Genomic DNA, 21,682 nt, shown 5'->3' on the forward strand with positions numbered 1-21,682 from the left:
GAGAGCCAGACCTCTCCTCCTGCTCCACCTTCTGCAGAGCCAGGCTTCTTTGTGCCCCAGCCAGGCCAGCTACTGAGTTAGGGTTGGGATCTGCACCTTCTCAGGGACTGGGAGAGTGTGTCTTCTTCAAGGCTACCTGTCGAGCTTTCCTAGGCGGTCGCACTGGGGCTGAGCTGTAATTCCCCTGGGTTTCTGTGTGGGTCCCTAAACACATCCCAACACTGGTGACGGGTGCTGCCTTCGGGGGCAGCAAAGAATGGAGAATGTGGTCCCAGGCTCACTGCCACAGTGGTGACAGTGTGGACATTCAACCTATTGGGTCAGGTTGGCCACCCACCTCCACATCCCTCACGTTGTTGTGGTGGGCAGTGTGCCCACTGCTTCTCCATCCGTGAAGCTGCCTGGGCTGGCTGTGCCAAGGCTAGTACTTGGTGAGCCTCCCCAGGGCCCAGCAGGTGTGAGGAGCAAGGGAGGAACAGGAACAGGACCCCAGGAACAAGCCATGGACACCAATCATGGAACCCTGGAGCCAGAGGGTGGCCTCTAAGGCCTCATGCTCCAGGGGCACCCACAGAGGCAAAGTCATTTGCTAGAGGTCACATAGGGAATACTAAAGTCAAAGTCAAGCCTGGGGGACAGACAGGCTAGTGGATGACTGACCTAGAGGACGGCCAACCTAGGGGACGGCTGAGGACCAAGGAGACGGTCGAGCTAGGGGATGGATGACCTAGAGGACAGTCAAGTTAGGGGATGGATGACCTAGGGGACCGTTGAGCTAGGGGATGGATGACCGAGGGGACAGTCAAGCTAGGGGATGGATGACCTAGGGGACCGTTGAGCTAGAGGATGGATGACCTAGGGGACAGTTGAGCTAGGGCATGGATGACCTAGAGGATGGCCAACCTAGGGGATGGATGAGAACCAAGGAGACGGTCAAGCTAGGGGATGGATGACCTAGGGGACAGTCAAGCTAGGGGATGGATGACCTAGGGGACTGTCGAGCTAGGGGATGGATGACCTAGAGGGCGGCCAACCTGGGGGATGGCTGAGGACCGAGGAGATGGTCGAGCTAGGGGATGGATGACCTAGAGGACGGCCAACCTGGGGGATGGCTGAGGACCAAGGAGGTGGTCGAGCTAGGGGATGGATGACGTAGAGGACAGTCGAGCTAGGGGATGGATGACCTAGAGGACAGCCAACCTAGGGGACTGCTGAGGACCGAGGAAACAGTCGAGCTAGGGCTTGGATGACCTAGGGGACAGTCAAGTTAGGGGATGGATGACCTAGGGGCTGTCGAGTTAGGGGATGGATGACCTAGGGGACAGTCGAGCTAGGGGTTGGATGACCTAGGGGACAGTTGAGCTAGGGGATGGATGACCTAGAGGATGGCCAACCTAGGGTACGGCTGAGGACCGAGGAGATGTTCTTGCTAGGGGATGGATGACCTAGGGGGCAGTCAAGCTAGGGGATGCATGACCTAGGGGACCGTCAAGCTAGGGGATGGATGACCTAGGGGACCATCGAGCTAGGGGATGGATGAACTGGGGGACCATCGAGCTAGAGGATGGATGACCTGGGGGACCATCGAGCTAGGGGATGGATGACCTAGGGGACCATCGAGCTAGAGGATGGATGACCTAGGGGACCATCGAGCTAGAGGATGGATGACCTAGGGGACCATTGATCTAGGGGATGGATGACCTAGGGGACCGTCAAGCTAGGGGATGGATGACCTAGGGGACAGTCGAGCTAGAGGATGGATGACCTAGGGGACCATTGAGCTAGGGGATGGATGACTTAGGGGACAGTCAAGCTAGGGGATGGATGACCTAGGGGACAGTTGAGCTAGGGGATGGATGACCTAGGGGATGGCCAACCTAGGAGACAGATGACATGGGAGAAGGCCAAGCCACAGGCAGCTGACCTGACTCCCACATGGTGTGGAGTCAGCCTGAGTGAGAGCTGGGTGCTGTGCCTTTTCAAGACATGGATGCTAAAGTGGAAAGCAAACTGAACAAAAACAGCCATAAAGGACATTTTGGAAACAATTAAATTTAATAGAGGACTGGATGGTAGTATAAATGTGTAATATCATCAGATTGTTAAGTTCCTTGCAAGTGATAAAGGCACTGTTAATGTACTTTTATGTCGGAAAGTTATATAGAAAAACGTCTGAGTTCTCGGGAAGTACATCTAAAATGTTTAGGGACGAACGATCATGATATCTACCAATGATTCATTACAAAAGGTCATATAAAAGATGACAGATGAAGCATGTGGCAAAATGGTAACCTCTGGCAGATACAGCTGAGAGGCTTGTGGGTGTTCATTGTCTTCCTCTTTCAACTTTCTTGTGGGTTTAAATTTTTCAAAATGAGTGTGGGGAGCAGGGGCTCTAAAGCGAGGATGGGGTTTGACCTGCCTCGGAAGGAGGAAGCCGCTTCTGCCAGGCCGGGATCCCAGGGCCACTCCAACGGCACAGGCGCCTCCTCCTGCCTCACAGCGTCTGTGAAACAAGAGCCTGGGTTTTGTTTTGTTAGAAATTTTTAAACCGGTCAAAATAACTTATATTTTTATTTAAAATGTTTATTATAGAAAATTTAGGATAATTCAGACTTTTAAAAAATCACCTGTAGCCCAACCTACAAGAGAGAACTTGTGTTTACCTCTTTTCTTTGCTTCCATTTGACTTTAAATACAAGCAACGCAGCTGCCTCTTGAGCCCGGCAGCCCACCAGAGTGTGGCCTGGGCACCCTGCCACGCCGCATCCAGTTTCACAGCAGAACTCCAGCGCCTGTGGCTGGCCACCACAGGCACACAAGGACGGGTGGTGACTTCACCCCTCCCAACCCGGAAAATGGGTGGATTGTGGGAAGGCAGCCACTGCCTCCCATTACTGTTGACATCAGCCACAGGCAAAGCTGTTAGTGCTGTTCCTTAGGGTGCGGTGTGTAGTTCCTGTGGGCTTTTTGCAAGCCGCTTTGGGAAGTCATCTGTCTCTCTTTTTTTCTGAACCAGCTTGTTCTTATAACAACATTCTTTTGCTCTGATTTGTGGGAGAGGTGGGTCCACCTGAGGCAGGCGGGACACAGGTGCTCAAAGTCGAAGGAGGCAAATTTATTCTTGGGACGCACAGCTCCGCACAAGGCCGCCCCACAGATGGGATGGACGGAGCAGCAGGGAGCATGGCCAGGGTTGCAGCAGGCCTGGAGCTCTCAGGACTTCCCTGTCTTGTGTGCCACCACACACCCTGGTTTTCTTAGTGCCTTTCAGCCGTTTAATATGGCTGGTGAGACCAGAAGAGCAGATGGGACTCACCTTGGCCCTCAGAGCAGCTCTGCGCAAGGTGTAATAGAATGAGAAGAGGCTCCTGCTGCTGCCTGACGTGCTTTTGGTGAATAGCAGCTACTGATGCTAGTTCACTTCCCTTTACTGGGCACAGTCAAGAAGTGGCAGCTGAGTGGCACACAGGAACACTGCCAGCGGAGAGCCTATCGGGGAGATGGTCGGCTTCCTTCCCAGTTTTGCTACGTCTGTTTGTCTCTGAGAGCAGGACCCCCTTTCCTCCTTCCCCCCCATTCGGCTCCCCCGGAGCATTCAGCAGGGAAAAGTGGACTGAATTTCCACAAGCACATGGTCACTCGAGGAGAAAAGCATCTAGAATCACATATTTTAACGGCTTTGACTTTACACAAGGGACATTGGGATGAGGCGAGTTTTGGGGGAGGTGAGGAAGAAGCTGTTTCTTCCCAATAAAAGAGTGAACCCCGGCTGTTTTCAAAACCGGGTCCACTCAGATGCCGCCACTAGGATCTTCACACCCAGATTCCTACTTAGGCAGTCCTGTGTGACTTTGTGAAAAATAATCACGTGTTTTAAGTCTTGTGTGTTTGTTTTAAACTTCTAACTTATTTTGCTCCATTTCTGTGTTCTTAATTTTTAATTTGTTAATCATTATTATTATTACTATTCTGTTTTGTTTTCTGATGCCATCCCCTTAAAAGTCGATTTATGTACCACACGCCTTGGCATTCAGGAGATCACATGCATCAAAGGTAGTGTCTCATTCCTGTCAGCTGGTCACTGTTGCATGCATGTCTGTGATTAACCACCTGTCGCCGGCCCCGGCCCTCCAGCCACATCCTCACTAACTCTGTTTGTGCGTGCATGGGGCAGTGGCACACACTGGCAGCAGTACTTCCGTTAGGCGCGTCATGAGCGGGAAGGAGGATGAGACACCTGCTCCTCACCGGCTGGAGTGCATGTGGTCATTTTGCTCTAGGTTCCTCGGGTCGGGACCGAGCTGCTCCTATGTGGCTGGGCACCCCAGAGAGGGGCAGTTCAGCAGCCCTCAGCTCTGATCAGCAAGGTGCAGTGCTGAAACGCCACTCATGACCCTTCAGGACTGCCTGTTCGGGGGACCCTCTGTCGTTTGAGCTCTTCGAGTGAAGATTATGAGTATAGACCCCAAGTCACATTTGTCATCTTTGAAGTCTAGGATAAAGTTTTCTTGTTGGCCAGGTGTGGTGGCTCACACCTGTAATGCCAGCAATTTGGGAGAATCACTTAAGCCCAGGAGTTTAAGACCAGCTTGGGCAATATAACAAGATCCTGTCTCTACAAAAAAAATTTTTAAACCCATCTGGGCGAGGTGGCACACGCCTACAGTCCTGACTACTTGGGAGGCTGAGGCAGGAGGATCACTGGAGTCCAAGAGTTTGAAGCTGCAGTGAGCTATGATTGCGTCAGTGCACCCCAGCCTGGGTGACAATGAGACCCTCTCTCAAAAAAATCTTTTATATAGTCTCCTTGTTTCATTTTCTTAGAGGCAATAAAGAGAGTCTTATGAATAAAGGCAAATCCCTAACCTTTGCCCCTCTGGTTGCCCACGGTTTGTTCAAAGTATTTGATGCTCCCTTGAGCCCTTGGCACCCACGTAGGCAGGGGCTGTGGCCATCCAGTCCATGGACTTGCACTGGATTGGCCCATTACCTCCTCTGTTCTTGATGGCACTGGGTGCAACAGCCCTGGCCAGGCCACAACCTCTCTTCTTCCCAGTGGCCAGCGGCTGCCTCTGCAGACCCCAGAGTCGGTCCAGGTGCACCTCCACAATTCTTTCTTCAGACTATACTTGACTTAAAAGAGAAGCATCCCTGTTCTCTCTACTTGGGTGTCATTTCTTGGAAGACTCTCATGGATACTGCTCTTCTGAAGGAAGTGGCCCTTGATACCAAACAGGAAAATAAAAGGATCCTGATTTCTCTCTTTCCTTCCCTTGTAAGCCTCCTAGAAGCAGGAGGCTTGGTGAAACAGCCTACCAATGTTTTTACTCCCACAAAGTTTTAAAGACCAGACATCTTTATTGGGGAAGCAGGTGATCTCAGTGATAAAGCAGTGTGTGTCCCTTTATTGTTCTAACTGCCTAACAGTCGGTCCCCACTCAGCCTCCTGTCCCTGTGCAGAGGTGGGCAAATGTCTCACTCTGTGGATCTTAGGTGTGCCCGTGGCACTGAGGGCTGCTGCAGGCTGGGGACTCTGCAGACCTCATGCCCTCTGCCTATCAGCACCCCCGTCCTGCTAGCACTCTACAGAGGACAGCTTGTCCTGTCTGCCTGGGCACCAACTCCAACATGGGGGACAGACCTCTCCAGGCCCCCGCTGGTCTGCCGCCCACCCCTGTCCTAGGCCTCCGTGCACCTGACTGAGGAAATTTCTCTTGTTCTCTCCAGCCAAGAACCTACACAGAGGAGGAACTGAATGCCAAGCTGACCCGGCGCGTGCAAAAGGCAGCTCGGAGACAGGCCAAGCAGGAGGAGCTTAAGCGGCTGCATCGAGCCCAGGTAAAACCATGGAGGATGGGACCAGGGCACATGCGCAGGAGGGTTGGGCAGCATCTTCCTCTCCACCCAGCTGCTCCCTGCCGCACAAGCCAGTGCAGAGCAGAGCAGAGGTAGACAGGCCGCCTTGCCATCCGGATCACCTTTGGCTGGTGCAGCCACAGAGGCCCTGCCTTGGTGGAGCTGTCAGTCAAAAGGGAAGAGCAGGCCAGGTGCGGTGGCTCAACGCCTGTAATCCCAGCACTTTGGGGGGCTGGGGCAGGCAGATCACTTGAGGTCAGGAGTTCGAGACCAGCCTGGCCAACATGGCAAAACCCCGTCTCTACTAAAAAAACAAAAATTGGCTGGGCGCGGTGGCTCACGCCTATAATCCCAGCACGTTGGGAGGCCAAGGCGGGTGGATCATGAGGTCAGGAGATCGAGACCATCCTGGCAAACACGGTGAAACCCCATCTCTACTAAAAATACAAAAAATTAGCCAGGCGTGGTGACGAGCCCCTGTAGTCCCAGCTACTCGGGAGGCTGAGGCAGGAGAAAGGCGTGAACCTGGGAGGCAGAGCTTGCAGTGAGCCAAGATCGTGCCATTGCACTCCAGCCTGGGCGACAGAGCGAGACTCCATCTCAAAAAAAAAAAAGGAAGAGCCCTGCATTGAGTTTCCCAAATCCTTTGTTGTGGAACAATCATTGTAAATAAATCACCTTGTTCAATTGTGAGGACTGTCGCCAGGATCCTTTGTGGCCCCTCAGCCTCTGATAGGCCTGGAATTTTTGTGGGAAGAGGTCAGAGCTCTCCTCCTGTTCTCCAGCTTGTGTTCAAGCTGCACAGACCCTGAATCTAGACCATTGTAGATTTCTCTTTTTTTTTTTTGTTTTGAGGCGGAGTCTCACTCCATGGCCAGGCTAGAGTGCCGTGGCGCTGAGCTCACTGCAACTTCCGCCTCCCTGGTTCGAGCAATTCTCCTGCCTCAGCCTCCCGAGTTGCTGAGACTACAGGCGCCCGCCACCACGTCCAGCTAATTTTTGTATTTTTAGTAGAGACGGGTTTCACCATGTTGGCCAGAATGGTCTCAATCTCTTGACCTCGTGATCCACCCGCCTCGGCCTCCCAAAGTGTTGGGATTACAGGCCTGAGCCACTGCACCCAGCCTTCTCTTTTAAATTTTTCTCGTAAAGATGGGATTTCCACTGCACTCTTCAGGAACCCCCTCCAGCACTCTAGCAGTCTTGCCATGAGAACAGTCTGAGGTTCTGGTACTCAGGCCCCTCCTGCTACAGTTTACATCCACTTCATGTCTCTGCAACACTCCTGGGAGGGTGGTCACGACTACTTGAGCCATGTCCATACGCTTTGGTGCTGACTAGCAAGGCCCGGAGCCTAGCGTCTGCACAAACTGGGTGGTTCTGGTGCAGGTGGTCTCCACACCACACCCTGAGCGCACCGCCCACAGATTACAGCCCTTTCCAGAGCGGCAACTCATTTGTTTCCCCTCATGCGGGTGTGGAGTTGTGTGTCCTCCTGAAGCCAGGCTGGAGAGCCGGGTGCTCAGGCTGTGCTGTCTGTCGTAGATCATCCAGCGGCAGCTGCAGCAGGTGGAGGAGAGGCAGCGGCGGCTGGAGGAAAGGGGCGTGGCTGTGGAGAAGGCGCTCCGGGGCGAAGCAGGTACTGCCGGGCTCCCTCCTAAGCTCTGCTCCTGTAGGAAACCCTCCCTCCCGCCGTGGTAGGCTAGTTCTACTTCACCTCACCTGGAATTCAGCTGCTTTTCCAGCAGGATTTTCTGGGGCCCTTCATCACTGAGATCTGGGGCTTCCTGTTAAGCAAAAGAAAATACCCGTCTGAGACAGCCCCAGGCCCATCCTGCTCCGCAGCCCCCCTGGGCTGCCGTTTCCCGCAGAGCGAAACTCAGTCCCCAGCATGTTGATGGCGAGCGCTTCCCACTCCTTCCCACCCCTCCATTTACTCTAGGAGGGAACAACTGAGAGTGAGAGAGATTGAACCGCAAGGAACCATCACAGAACTGCACTGAGCAGGTCCCCAGCCTGCACCCCACAGGCTCCCTCCTATCGTTAGTTCCCTGGGACCCTCCTGCCCACAGAGCCCTAGGCACCGCTGGTGGGGGAGCATGTGGCCACCCTCGGCACACACAGATTTCCAGAGGGCACCCAGGCCCTGTGTCCGCTGAAGGCCGGCCACTCAGGGTAGGGCTGGAGAGGCTCAGGGCATGTGACTAGCCGACGTGGAGCAGACTCCGGGGAGTGACTGGCAGGGCCCTGTGCTTGTGACTGCTGCTCCTGGCAGGGAAACACTGGAGAGTGTGGTGCGCTCATTCCTGCCCTTCCACTCAGGGAACCCGCGGGGCTGCACTCAGCATAGTTGCGCACAGAGAATGCAAGGGAGTATCTGAGGCGTCTCTGGCCCAACGGCCCAGGAAGTCCTGTTGGTTCGGGACCTTGAAGCTGTAGGGCCAGCCCGGGGAGTGCAGTGGCCACTCTGCCTTCTCAAGCATCCACAAATCTTCGTCTAGTCTCTGGATGGGGAAACTGCCATCTCTTTATAGCCTGCAGGTTCAGCGTTCAAATCGTGAGCTGGGGATGAAGAAAAGGAGTGTCCTCTGACTTCCTCACTCTAGTGTGGCAGAGGGGAGCAGGGTGCCTCTGCTGACAGGCAGGCCGTCTGTGAAACGGAAGAACTGGGAGGAGGCGGCCAGGAGCAGGGCCAGCTGCTGCCATCTGATCTTGCTCAAAGACTGACCCATGGGTTCCTGGGAAGTGCCTGGTGTCAAGATGAATTCCTATGACCTGTAGGACTGAAGTTTGTGCGGTGGGGAGTGAGGGAGTCGAGAATGGAAGTAGGTCTCCTTTGCCAGGCCCTTTAAGGCCTGGAAATTGCAGCTTATCAGTCTCCTCAGTGATGACCTTCAGGCAAAGAGAGGGGATGGGGAGAAAGGTGAGGATGCGGATGTTTTTGGTTTGGGCTCACCTGATGCTGTTAATGCATGAAGCCTGGGCTACCAAAGGAAATGCAAAAGCTTGAAGCACTTAGCGTCCGATAGGCCAAGACGACTGGGCTGTGTTACTGTGAGACAAGCACAGCAAGGCGATTTGGGTTCACCTGAGAGGGTCCGAGGTTTCCCGGCGAACCTGCGGTACCCCTCCCCCCTGCCCTCCTCAGTTAAGCCTGAGCCCAGATGGAGTTGGCCCCAGCCCACCTGTGCCCGACTGCGTCCGGGCCTGCGGGGCCCTGCCCTCGTGCTGTTTCTCTTCTTGCAGAAGATATCAGGAGAGAGCCTAGGCCCATCTTCATTCCTTCTTGCCCTTCTCCGCAAATTACTTCTGCCAGGATGGATAGATCTCAACACACAGGCAGAATAACTCAGCAGTGTGTGCACCCACAGTTCGTGGTTTAAGCCCTTCAGGAAGAAGACAGCACTCTGCCCTCCTTACTCACAAGGTGGAGGTGGTGGTGCCATCGAGGTTGGTGGTTTCTGTAAAGCACTTGAGTGCCCGTGGCCTCCGAGAAGTCTGAGTGTAAAACCATGCTTCAGTGCCTCTGTCACAGGCCCTGTTATTCAAGCTTCTGCCAAAGGGCTGGAAAATAACATGCTGTTGAAGATTGGCGTAGGATTTTGCCAGAATTCTTTCTTCTAGTTGTTAGATACATCTCCTCAAACATACACAACCCGGATGCCATCTAAGTCAGTGGTTTTCAAGCTTGTTTTTTTAGCAGCAGAACCCTTTTTACAAGATTATAAGTTCAAGTTTAAAGTCAGAAAGAAGCACTCTAAAATGTTGATAATTAACACAGATTTGAAAATACAGGTTATAGCAGAGAGTTGTGGACATGACTGAGTCCCAGCATCCAGCCAGTACACACAAGAACTGTAGTTGCTTTAAGTGAAAACAGGGCTTTTTTGTTTGTTTGGTTTTTGGATTTTTTAACAGCTTACTTAGAAATCTCAGGATATTCGCAGTTTAAATGATGTAGATACTAGACGTTTAAAATGAGGCAAGAGCTTTTTTTTTCACAGTTGGATCGTAGCAGATCTAACAGCAGTTCCTATTCCTCATGACAAACAAGAGGCTCCCAAACAGTAAACAAAAACCCAGCTACGCTGGAATACCACAGCAAAACGTGTTACCCACCTAAATGAAGGGACTCGCTGACAGGCGTGCATGCTGTCACTGAGCTGTAGCTCTCCTGGACAGACCCTGAACGATGGCAGGTGAGCACGATGCTGCAGGCCAGAATTTAAATAATGAATTAAATGTCCTCTTCACTAACACATTCCCAAGGAGTTCAGTCACTGACACACAGAGAGAGGCGGAAACTTGATCCTGAGGGTACCACAAACTCAAGCTCACCTGGCAGCACAGATTATTGGGTTGATGGTCTCCAGTGGGTGAAAAGTTGGCATATAAAACATGTGGGCCGGGCACAGTGGCTCACGCCTGTAATCCCAGCACTTTGGGAGGCCGAGGCGGGCGGATCACCAGAGGCCGGGAGTTTGAGACCAGCCTGACCAGCATGGAGAAACCCCGTCTCTACTAAAACTACAAAAAAATTAACTGGGCGTGGTAGGATTACATGCCTGTAATCCCAGCTACTCGGGAGGCTGAGGCAGGGGAATTGCTTGAACACGGGAGGCAGAGGTTGTGGTGAGCTGAGATCGCGCCATTGTACTCCAACCTGGGCAACAAGAGCGAAACTCTGTCTCAAAAACAAAAATATTTGAAGGTGGTGTGTCTTATTTTAATAAGGTCTCTTAAAAGAGCTACAAGTGTTTGTACATCAGGTATTTGGGAGACCCCTTGGAATGCCTTTGGAAGAATCTTTAGGGTTCCACAGAAGCTTGAAAACCACTGTCCTAGTCCAAACTCCTTCCTTTATCTTCAGCAAATATCTCTATCCAAAGATGTTTCTGTTCTGTTTTTCAAGATGGGCCTTAGTAGGTCTGTTGGGATATTTCCTTGTGATGCATTTGAGAAAGTCTCAGGAATTTTCGGGAATTATGGTTCCTACCATAAGAATATAAGAATTTACAAATATATCATGTTCCTTCTCTTACGTGAATTGAATACATCCCTTCCAAGGCTGGTCTCACGTCACAGTTCCCCATGGCCCTGCTCCTCCTTGGCCGATGCCGTCTGGGAAGCCCAAGTGTGCGTGCTACTGCTGCTCTCTCTCCTGCTTCTGCGTCCCATTCCTCTCCTTAGTCTCTTGGCACCTGGCTGAGCCCTGAAAAAGGCAGTGGCAGCTGGGCATGATAATAATCTGGAGTCTTCTCATCATGGCAGTCCACCCTTCCCTGGGGACTGTAGTAAACTGGCTGGAACCTGCTACCATCTCACTCGGTGGTCTCCAGCTTCCATCGCCGTCTGAGGGCGTCAGACTTTGTTAGCCAAGCTGCCTTTCCAGAGAAGGGCTCTGGCGTGGACCTGCCGTCCCGTTCTCCATTTGTCTAAGGTATGACAACGTATGGCCAGGCCGCAAGGCTTAGCTTCAGCCCCTTCGATCCTAGGGCCAGGCCACGACTTAGGTAATTTCCAGTCCTGGGGCACCTGGGAAAGCTTTTTGTTACAAAACCATCGGCTCAGCCTTGAGCATGCGTTGAAAAGCTGGGGCAGGACCGCATTCTACTACTGTCTGCTGTGTCACTCTCAAGGGGAGGCCCTCAGGTGGGACCGGAGACTGTGAGGATCTGCATTCAGAATGCGGGGTTTGGAGAAAAGGCAACACCATGGCGGCCGAGTGCTGTGCTCTGTGTGTGTTTATGATTCTGGGGAGATGAGGACCGCCCGCTCAAGCCCAGCCTCTTGGCAGCGCCCAGTCTGCATCTCAGGCATGGAAATTACATAGCGCTCTTGACCAGACAGCTGCGGAACTACCAGGCTAGGAGTGCCCTGGGCCGGCAGACCTCCAGGAGCCTTGGGGCAAGTGCCTGGGGGAAGAACTCTGCATCAATCTCTGCTCGTTTCCTGTTTTTAAGAAGGCCAACTGAATTTGGAGGCCTAAGCCTCGAAACAGGATCCCCTTCCTCTCAAACCCATTCGGCAAAAGTGGGTGTGCAAGGCGTTTGATAGAGTCAGCAGTGGGGTCGTGGGAATTCCTGGGAGAGCACCGACTGTGTGAAACCTAAGGATTGCAGAGCTTCTGTAGGACGTTTGCCTCCTGCCTGCAGCTTCCTGAGGCTGGGGCTTCCAGTATCACAACTGACAAGCAGGCAGCCCCGCACTATTAACCCTTAGTTAGAGAAGGTTGAGTCCCAGGGGCGGGAGTTCCCAGCAAAGCCAAAGCCTCTGTCCTGGATGTTCCCTGGCGTGCGTGGGATGTGTTGATAGTGACTGTTGACTCCCCGCGGTGGGTTTGACTTACTGCCCTCCTCCCACAGCCACGCAGTATGCAGATACGGCATGTGTGGACATGCGGTGTGTGATGCGCTTAGGCACGCATGCTTTCCAGCCGTTCCTCTGCTGCCTCGCTGTGTCTGCGTTTCCTACGCTCCGTATCATTGATTGCTTCGGGTGTGGGGGGACAGGAGGGTTACCTGATGGAATAACTCTCTCTTCACCGATTCCTTGTTGTAGACTATTGGGGAGAGTCTTATTACAGTGACCTCATCGACTTGCATCTGGGTGGTATGTATGGCAGCATCCGCGCTGACACTAACCCCGCTGACACCCTTTCTCCACCCGCGCTTCCCAGCCCCTGCTCACAAAAACAAGGAGAAATCAACCCAGTAACCAAATGGCAAAAGCACAGACCCTTTTCCAGCTCAAAACAGCAGCGTGCTGATCTCCCCGCTGCCCACATGTGCTCTAGAGGAAGATCTGAGCTTGCTTTTGCCGCCTGGGGTCGTTTTCATTTTTTATGATAAAACTTTGGCCACCCCACTCCGAGGCCAGCCTTGCGTCTGCATCCTGGTCCCCTGAATACACACACTCCAACACAGCTTTTGCCCTGAATCTCATCCCTCACTGCTTGTAGGAGTCATATCTGCTAGGGAGCTCACTGCCTGCCACCCTTACGCAGAGAAGAAAACACGCCAAGATCTCAGCCTGACCATTTCCACTGGGGTGTGCTCTCATTTCTCCCCGAAGAGCTGAGTGCCAGGGAAAGGCTTCTCTTTGTGATTTCTGCCCAGATTCACCAGACTCAAAGCCAGGTTGACAGGTGCCCATAACAACATCCCTCCCTCCTTGCTCTGTCCTGGGGCTCACTTTGTACTTCTTTTCATTGAAGACAGGAAAAGCTCAAGGCCATGGTTCTCACAGTGTGGTCCCTGGACCAGCAGCAGCATCACCTACGGGCTTGTTAGAAAGGGACAGCCCTGCCCCAGACCTGCAGAATCAGAAACTCTGGGGTGAGGCCTGGTTATGTGCTGTCACAGACCTTCCAGTGGGTTCTGATGCCCTCTAGAGCAGGAGAACCACTAGCTTAGAGGTTGCAGTATGTTTGGCATCTTGCCATTTGTACTAGTTCAGAGGAATGACTGATCCCTGTGTCTCATTTCTAAGCTTTGGACAGCTTTTCCCTGGGCAGCTGCCATTGTGTCGAGGGGAATGCTGGGGGCTCTGGCTCCTCCTCCCTGTTCCTGTGTGCTTGATGTGGCAGTCTGCCCACTTCCTCTCCCCGTGGAGGCTCCATGCCTAGAGGTGGCCTTCAAACAGAAGAATGGCAAAGATCATTGTCTCATGTTTTACCCTGACCCCATTCTTTTAAGAGGGTCACTTCTTGGCCCATTCATTTAAAAACCAATGTCATAATTCTGTGATTCCACCTATCAGACAGTGCCACATCCAAGGCGGGGCTCTCGCCTCCCTGGGAAGATAGACTGTTGCTGTCTGTGCTTCCTATGTTCTCCGATCCCGCGCTCCCGCGCACCCACCCCCTTGGAGACTCCATCGGTGTCCCAGGGCTTCCGGTGTGTTCCCGGACCTCCACACTCAATGGCCACTGGTGCTGCAGAAGGGCCGGTGCTTACATTCCAGTTAACAGACCCTTTTCCCGTCTAATGCCTCTTGCCTCCTCCTAACACCACCTCGGGAGTGTTCATGTCCATGCTAAGCAAATTTCCGTGTGTGAAAAAATTCACACCTGTTATCCCAGCAATTTGAGAAGCCAAGGCAGGTGTATCATTTGAGCCCAGGAATTTGAAACTAGCCTGGGCAAGATGGTGAAACCCCGTCTCCATAAAGAAATTTTCAAAATTATCTGGGCATGGTGGCGCGTGCCTGTAGTTCCAGCTACTAGGGAGGCTAAGGTGGGAGGATGACATGAGCCCAAGAGTTTGAGGCTGCAGTGACCTGTGATTGCACCACTGCACTCTAGTCTGGGCAACAGAGCAAAACGCTGTCTCTTAAAAAAAAAAGAAAAAAAAAAAGAAAAAAAGATTTGTTTACATTCAGAATCTCCTGGAAGGGGCTGTCAGAACGCATTTCTTTAGGATTGTATCCACCCTTCTCTCGCAGTTCAAGACGCCATTAACACACCCATCAACACACCCATCGCATCTCCTGCTTTGTTTTTTGTTTTTTGTTGGTGGTGGTTGTTTTTTGAGATAGAGTCTCGCTCTGTCACCCAGGCTGGCGTGCAGTGGCACAATCTGGCCTCACTGCAACCTCCGCCTCCCGGGTTCAAGCGATTCTCCTGCCTCAGCCTCCCAAGTAGCTGGGATTACAGGCGCCCACCACCCCACCCGGCTAATTTTTGTATTTTTAGTGGAGATGGGGTTTCACCATGTTGGCCAGGCTGGTCTCGAACTCCTGACTTCAGGTGATCCGCCTGCCTCAGCCTCCCAAAGTGCTGGGATTACAGGCGTGAGCCACCGCACCTGGCCCGCATCTCCTGCTTTCTTTACCCGCCTTGCTTGAGAAGAGGTAGTGAGCTGCTTTCTCCTCTGGGTCCCCAGACTCCAGCTACTAGCTTTTTGGATTTAGAATTCCAACAAGTTCCAGGAGGAATTGAAGTAAATAGAAAAAGGAAAATCAGGGTGCCTTGTGAAGTACAGCGCCCCACCACTGACACTCATAACCCTTTGGAGGTGAGCGCGCCAGCCCATCACTTCCCCTTTCCCAGACCGTTATGCTGCGTAAATTCAAGCCTTCTTGGGTTCTGCTCACCACATGGGGGCTGCTGCTAGAATGGGACATTCCCCTCTGCAGGGAGTCTCTTGTGGACTTCAGGCCCTGTTCTCGCCACGCCCGTGAGGATGACGGCAATGCCAGAATTAGGTTTCTTTTCTGTTTCTGCTGTTTCATTCTTGGAGCACTTGGTAATGTTCGTTAATTGAAAGGAAAATCACCCTTTTGAGATCTGGAGCCTCATATGTGAAACCCGGTTGCCCCTCTGTTCCTGCATCCCCAAAAGGTCACCCCGAAGCCCCATTTCTGTGCCATAGCACCCGTCTCATTTCTCCTGTGGGCAGAGCAAAGCTCCAAGCAGCCCTCAGAGCGTGAGGAATGCCACCTCCTGCCCAGAGGGGCCGACTCCTACCCCTGCCCTGTGCTCTGCGTGTCATACTCCAGGCTCTTTCCGTGGTTCTCAGTGAACTACCTAAAGGCTCTGAAAGTCTCTTTTTTCAGCCACAGAGTATAAAGAATGAAAATTTCCCTTCTTCGTATAGCTGGACCTTGTGATTTCCAAAGAAATCATTAAAAAGACTCAAAACAACCTTTGGGCCAGAGAGGAAGGGTCCCCAGGTGGCCACTCCCCTTCTGCCTTCTTCCCTGGGACCCTGAACAGGCCCAGCCCAGCCTGCTCTATTGCACTAGAACAGACAGATGACTGGAAATCTAGAAGAAAACCACATTTCTTCTAAAACCGATGGAAAATACACACACATAATTTCTAGTTTTTGGGGACCTCATCTCTTGATTTATGCATCTCAAAGGAAAATTGAAAGAACACGAAAGGTTTAGAAATGTAACATGAAGGACTGGAGGGTGGCCTCTTGCTATTGTGAGATGGGGGTGCAGGGGTGCCTGCCCCTTGCCCTTCTGAGCAACCATCTTCTTGTTCTGTCTGCTTCTCTGAGTTTCATGTTGATAGATTCTTGGTTTGCCTGACCAGTCCACCGTCAGCCTGGCTCTGCTTTGCTTAGGAACTTTGGAACCTGCGCAGTTTCCCAACGTACATATGTGTGTGTATGTGTGTGTGTGTCTGTGATTGTAATTCTTACATGCATTTGTTTGGTTTTTTGCTTTCACTTTTCCTCCCAACCTGGAGCTTTATCTCTGCACTAAGTCTGTGTAGCGCCAGGCGTCTCCCAGCCCCGCTATGTGTATGCTAGACTGGGACTGCCGAACCGGCCTCACCCTGTCATGACAGCTGCTCGCACGTCTGCAGTATTGCACACCAGCCAGCTGGGACCCCTGTCAGGGCCATGGTGTTTGTCGTCACTCAAGGTTTTAGACTGGACCTCAGCCTTGCAGTGCCAAGGCTGCCCCCGGCCAGGAGCATGGCACTGGTGGTGCCCACCAAATAGGCTTCCTGAGTTGGGGACTCAGAATAGCCGAGTGCCTTCTTAGTCAGCAAAACATTTGGTCAGTCTTCCCTCACACTTCCTAGGCTGCATAACCTGAGCAAGGCAGAGCGGAAAATCTGTGGCGGCCCCATTCCATAAACCTGAGCCGCCAAGGAATTCCAGCCCTGAGCACTTTGCTTTCTGAAAGTTTTTGAGACAGGGTCTGGCTCTGTCACCCAGGCTGGAACCTACCCAGTGGCGCCATCTCAGCTCACTGCAACCCCCACCTCCCGGGTTCAAGCAATTCTGCATCAGCCTCCTGAGTAGCTGGGACTACAGGCGTGCGCCACCACACCCAGCTAATCTTGTGTTTTTAGTAGAGACGGGGTTTCACCATGTTGGCCAGCCTGGTCTTGAACTCCAGACCTCAAGTGATCCACCGGTCTCGGCATCCCAAATGCTGGGATTACAGGTGTGAGCCACTGCACCTGGCTGCTTTCTGAAAATTTAATCCAGTCAGTTGGGCATAGCCGTGACAAGTAATTCCCCTGGTGTTTCCTAGAAAAAGGTGACAAAAGCTCTTTGGTGTCTGTGACAGGAGTTAGATAAAAAGGCATTGCTCCAACAGTGTATTTATCATAATATTTGTTATTATTTATAGTGGTACTATATTTAGCAGTCAGTACAGTGGCATTACCGCCAAAATAAGTGTGAGAAATGGGAGTCCACCCTGGTAAGTAAGGGCTGCACACGGCTGCCCAGAGAGGAAGGAAAGTGGGGCCTCAAAATATGCCTGAGAAATAAGTGAGCCGCTTTCCTGTTCCCGACGCCTTGGAGTGTGATCCTCAGAGACCAAAAGGAACTGAAAACCAAAAATGATCTCTGTCTATGCAGGATGTTCCAAAAGTGTGGCTGAAAGGGGAAGACGCTAACCTTGGGGCTCTGCGGAGCTTGTGTGCATGAAACACACAACAGCGTATCAGAAGGGAGGGTGTGGGGCCAGCCTCTAACGCTTGCAAGGCTGGTGTTCCGGCTGGGCGCGGTGGCTCACGCCTGTAATCCCAGCACTTTGGGAGGCCGAGGTGGGCGGATCACAAGGTCAGGAGATCGAGACCACAGTGAAACCCCGTCTCTACTAAAAATACAAAAAATTAGCCGGGCGCGGTGGTGGGCGCCTGTAGTCCCAGCTACTCAGGAGGCTGAGGCAGGAGAATGGCGTGAACCCGGGAGGCGGAGCTTGCAGTGAGCCGAGATCGCGCCACTGCACTCCAGCCTGGGCGACAGCGCGAGACTCCCTCTCAAAAAAAAAAAAAAAAAAGAAAGGCTGGTGTTCTAAAGCGCTTGCAAGCTGATTATTTGGAATTCTGTATTTTCATGTGGAAATACAGTTGTAAATGGTGGCTCAGTTCATAAAAAGCCCATTTTCCTCATTACACCTCTGTGTATGGTACTAGTCTGGTGACATGCCACAACCTAACCCGTGTTCCCTGGGGAAATGCAACATTCCAGGCTGGGACCTCTGGGCTCTAGAAGTCTCCCTAGTGGGCCCTCGTTTGGTCTGCTGAACACTGCTTTAGGGACCTCCCCAGCTCTGTGGTGATGGTGCCTTTGTCCAACCAGGGGGAGCTGGGAGCCTGTCTAGTGGGCAGAGACGGATACTGAGATGAGGCCGGTCCCTAGGGCCAGTTGTTCCGCAACCTTGGAGAACAGGCCACCAACTGGCCTGCCTGCTGTGGCTGTGCACACCTCTGCTTCCCGACAGAAGCTCTTTCCTGCTTTGACTGCCACGTGGTTAGCATTGGTGGCTGGTGCATTTGGGGTGCTCAGTAAACATTTCTGGTATAAATGATTAGTCGCCCACATTGGCCTTACCACAAGCCATGATTCATGTATGACATTTCTGTTTTTGATATCAGCATCCATGTAGAAGCCAGTGGGTTAAATATAACCAGGCAGAATTGAAGGATGGAGTTGGAAATGCAGAGCGTCAAGCCAGCACCCACCACCACACAGGTTGTCACTGGTGGTTGTTGGGATGTGAACAGAGTTGGGCCTTTGTCTTGGCCTCTCTGGGTATTACTTACTTATTTATTTTTTAGAGAGAGGGTCTCACTCACCCAGGCTGGGGTGCAGTGGTGCAATCATGACTCTCTGCAGCCTTGACCTCCTGGGCTCAATCAGTCCTCCCACCGTAGCCTCCTGAGTAGCTGGGACTATGGATACTCACGCTACCAGCCCCAGCTAATTTCTGTAGAGACAGGATCTCACTGCATTGCCCAGGCTGCTCTCAAACTCCTGGACTCCAGCAGTCCTCTCACTCTGGCCTCCCGAAGTGCTGGGATCACAGGTGTGAGCCCCCGCACTTCTGAGCTTTCTGACCATATCCTCACCAATCCTTGCGAGCAAGGCACTCAAGCTTCTTGTCCCCCAGTCTCAGGGCTATGGCTCTTGGATTTTGAGTACCAGAAGGACTAGAGTAGGCCCTGCCTGCGTGTCAGATGACCATGGAGGCTCAGTGTGTGGGCTCATCTGCTGGCTTGTTTTTCCAGCTGCCCAGGTGTCTTGATGCAGTGTGCAAAGGTGAAGAGTCTTGGTTGGAGAGAACGTGGGAATATAGAAGGACAAGTACAGAGAAGGGGACCTGCCCTACGGCTGGCCACTCTTTCCCCCACCCTGTCGGCCGTTCTACCCCACACTGGGTCCTGGGTCCATGAGAGGCAGGGCTTGGAGTGAGGTGCTCAGGTGCACTCAGGGACAGGTGGTAGTATAGGGGGCACCCTGACTGAGGAATGCCAGGCCTGGATTCAGGTCCTGCCTTCACTATCTCCCCAGGCACAGACAAAACAGCCTCTACTTACCCTCTCAGGGCCTCTTCAGAAGACGAGGCAGGAAGGGACATCGGGCCTCCCTCTCGGGTGTGACATTCTGATCAGAGTCTGTGGGACTGCTCTTCCTTGAGCTGCCTGAGACGCCAGCATTTGTTAGATTTGCCTGGAGCCCGTGCTGGCCTTAAAGAGGGCAAGCTCTGAATTCAGAGTGGGCAAGAAGATTTGGCTTCTTTTCCAGGCTCTGCCACACTTAACTCCTTTGAGCCTCAGAACCCTCATTTGAATTCGCCCCTCCCGGCAGCCACACCTGGCCGGTGTGAGGATGAGGATCATGTGGGTGGTGCGTGCAAGGGCCCCTTGAAACCAGAGAGCGCCGTCCGTGCTCATCTCACGCACCGCTCTGGACAGGCCTCCCTCCCTGGTGGTATATTGTTGCTTTTTGAAATCTGGTGACAGGCACTGCCTGCCCGCCACGGGTCAAGCGAGTGGCACTAAACAGCCAACCCCAGGTCACACGTCCAAAGGAAGTGCTGCTTCAGAGGGAAGGATGGAGCAGATGTGCCCACGAGTGTTGGGTACTCAGCAGAGTGCTACAGGGAGGAGGGGTCCTCTGACCAGGACCCGCTCACTGCGCGGGAGCTCGGGAGGGGTGGCCAGCGTCCAGGGCACGCAAGAGTGCTTTGAGAAGTGGTAAATTGTAGCACCTGTTAGCAACAGATGGAAACCCGTTACCCTGACGTTAAGAAAAACCAAAAAACTTCCATTTGCCATAAGCTTGACAGCATCTTTGTTCTTAGAATCAGTGAACCAAATCTTCTGTTTCTTACATCCCCCTAAAAGGCAAAGCATTTCCTATAACCCCCCACCCCGGCCCCATGCACGCTCAGGTCGGGTTCCAGCCGGGTGGAACTCCCCTTGTTTGATTGGTTTTTCCCTTCCACTTCTTCTTTTGAAAATTGTATTGATAGGGCGTTTTTTCTGGTTATAAAAGTAGCCTCGTTCGTTGTGGAAGTGGTGGAGCGTACAGGGAAGTCCGAAGGTAATCAGTGCAGCGTGGACTCACCGCCACTGACACGCGCTTCCGCCTCTGGCTAGGAGAAAGCCTTTTTGGTTTCTTTAAATGCTTGCTTTACCTGATGCTCCCTTCCCCTAATTTCATTTCGTAATTTCTGTTCCCAGTACTCTGTTAGATTGTCCTCTGTATTGGGAAGGGCGTATGCGGATGTGGCCTACAGAAAAACAGCTGAAAGCTGTATTTTGTGCTGTCCAGAAAGCAGAAACACATGTTGTCATGTACACCCGTGCAGGCGCCGGCCCCTCCCTTTTGGATGTGTTGTGGACGTGTATCACATAGGCGCTGTTCCACTCCACAGCGTGGCCTATTCACCTGTGACACCAGTCGCAGGAGGTGGCAGGGAGTGTGCACGGACGTATTTGATGGGATTCATCCAGGTGTTCCAAGCCTCAACGCAGACTACACTTTGCAGCCGAGGTTGACTGTAGGTCGGCTGTAAGGCAGAGAATATTGTTGCGGAAAGAAACCCTCCCTCGCACCCATGCGTTGGGCTGGCTGTGCCGTGTGTATTGAGCGCACTGGGTACAGTCAGCATTTCACACGCATGCACGCTGTCCCTGGCTTTGCTTTCGAAGTTGTACCCAATAGCAGATTCAGTGTGCCCACAGCACTGTGCACCACCCTGGAAGGGTTCAAAGGCAGAAAACACCTGTATTCATGCAGCGGCACCGCAGAGGGGCCTCCCAGCCAGCCGTTTGTCCTGTTGGCCTTCTGTTGAGTCAAGGCCATTTCTTCAACCCTGTTCTCTGTAAACCACACACTGCCCTCCCCGTGGGCCGAGGCCCCGTGTCTTCCTGGGCTCTGTTGTCCCTGTGTGTGCTCTGTGGTTCTGTGATGGTCCCTTGCCAAACTCCTCTCCCTCGTCCTTGAGTAGGCATGAGACCCCAGATCTAGAGATGTGTGTGCACACTGGCTCTCGGTGCCCCGCCAGCACTCCTCCCAGCATCGTTCCTGTAAGTTTCGGCATGTCCTGTCAGCCCACCCCTTTGGTCTCACAGTCCAGAGTGTGGCAGCCCCCAGCTGCAGCAGGAGGTCCCCGCACAGCCATAGAAGGACCAGAAGGAAGAAGGGGGTGGCTGGCTCTCCCCGTGCCTGGGGGAGAGAGGGGACAGTGACACGGACGGGTGGAAGTCACCTCTGTATGTGTACGTTTCCCCAAAATTGTTCTGGCTCAGAATTTGAAGCAGCGCAGGTGTGAGCGTCCTGGAGGCCCATCGCAGGATGGGGTGCTGCCCCCACAGACTCAGAGGCCCCCCTTGCCCTGCACTTGTCAAGGCCAGCTTTGCCTCAAGCACATACCTGTGGTGACATCTTAGAGGATTCCACGTGGGTCTGGGAGGTGACCCCAGGTTGTCACTTGCAAGCCTGGAAGCCGTGTTGGCCACTTACTGAATGCAGCCTGTCTGAGAGCCAGGCAGACCTATCCAGGGGCTTCGAGGAGGGGGCCCAAGGCCGCAGAGGCCACTGTATGACAACCCAGA

At 52.9% G+C, this 21,682-nt stretch overlaps 1 protein-coding gene across 16 annotated transcripts in view; it reads left to right on the forward strand.

Moving 5' to 3' along the window:
- Positions 1–21,682, forward strand: part of MICAL3 (microtubule associated monooxygenase, calponin and LIM domain containing 3) — a 233,225-nt gene that overhangs the window by 205,042 nt on the left and 6,501 nt on the right. For 11 of the 16 annotated variants that reach the window (XM_021921345.2, XM_017945111.3, XM_009216745.4 and 8 more), the window contains 3 exons: positions 4,006–4,056; positions 5,731–5,841; positions 7,405–7,498. In XM_021921345.2, the coding sequence (XP_021777037.1) occupies positions 4,006–4,056; positions 5,731–5,841; positions 7,405–7,498 (256 nt within the window). Of the gene's footprint in view, positions 1–4,005; positions 4,057–5,730; positions 5,842–7,404; positions 7,499–12,420; positions 12,472–21,682 lie in introns of all 16 variants that reach the window. The other 5 variants (XM_003905196.4, XM_009216747.4, XM_009216750.4 and 2 more) reach the window with 2 other exon arrangements.

Source organism: Papio anubis, chromosome 16 (assembly GCF_008728515.1).
Source record: "Papio anubis isolate 15944 chromosome 16, Panubis1.0, whole genome shotgun sequence".
Taxonomy (NCBI): domain Eukaryota; kingdom Metazoa; phylum Chordata; class Mammalia; order Primates; family Cercopithecidae; genus Papio; species Papio anubis.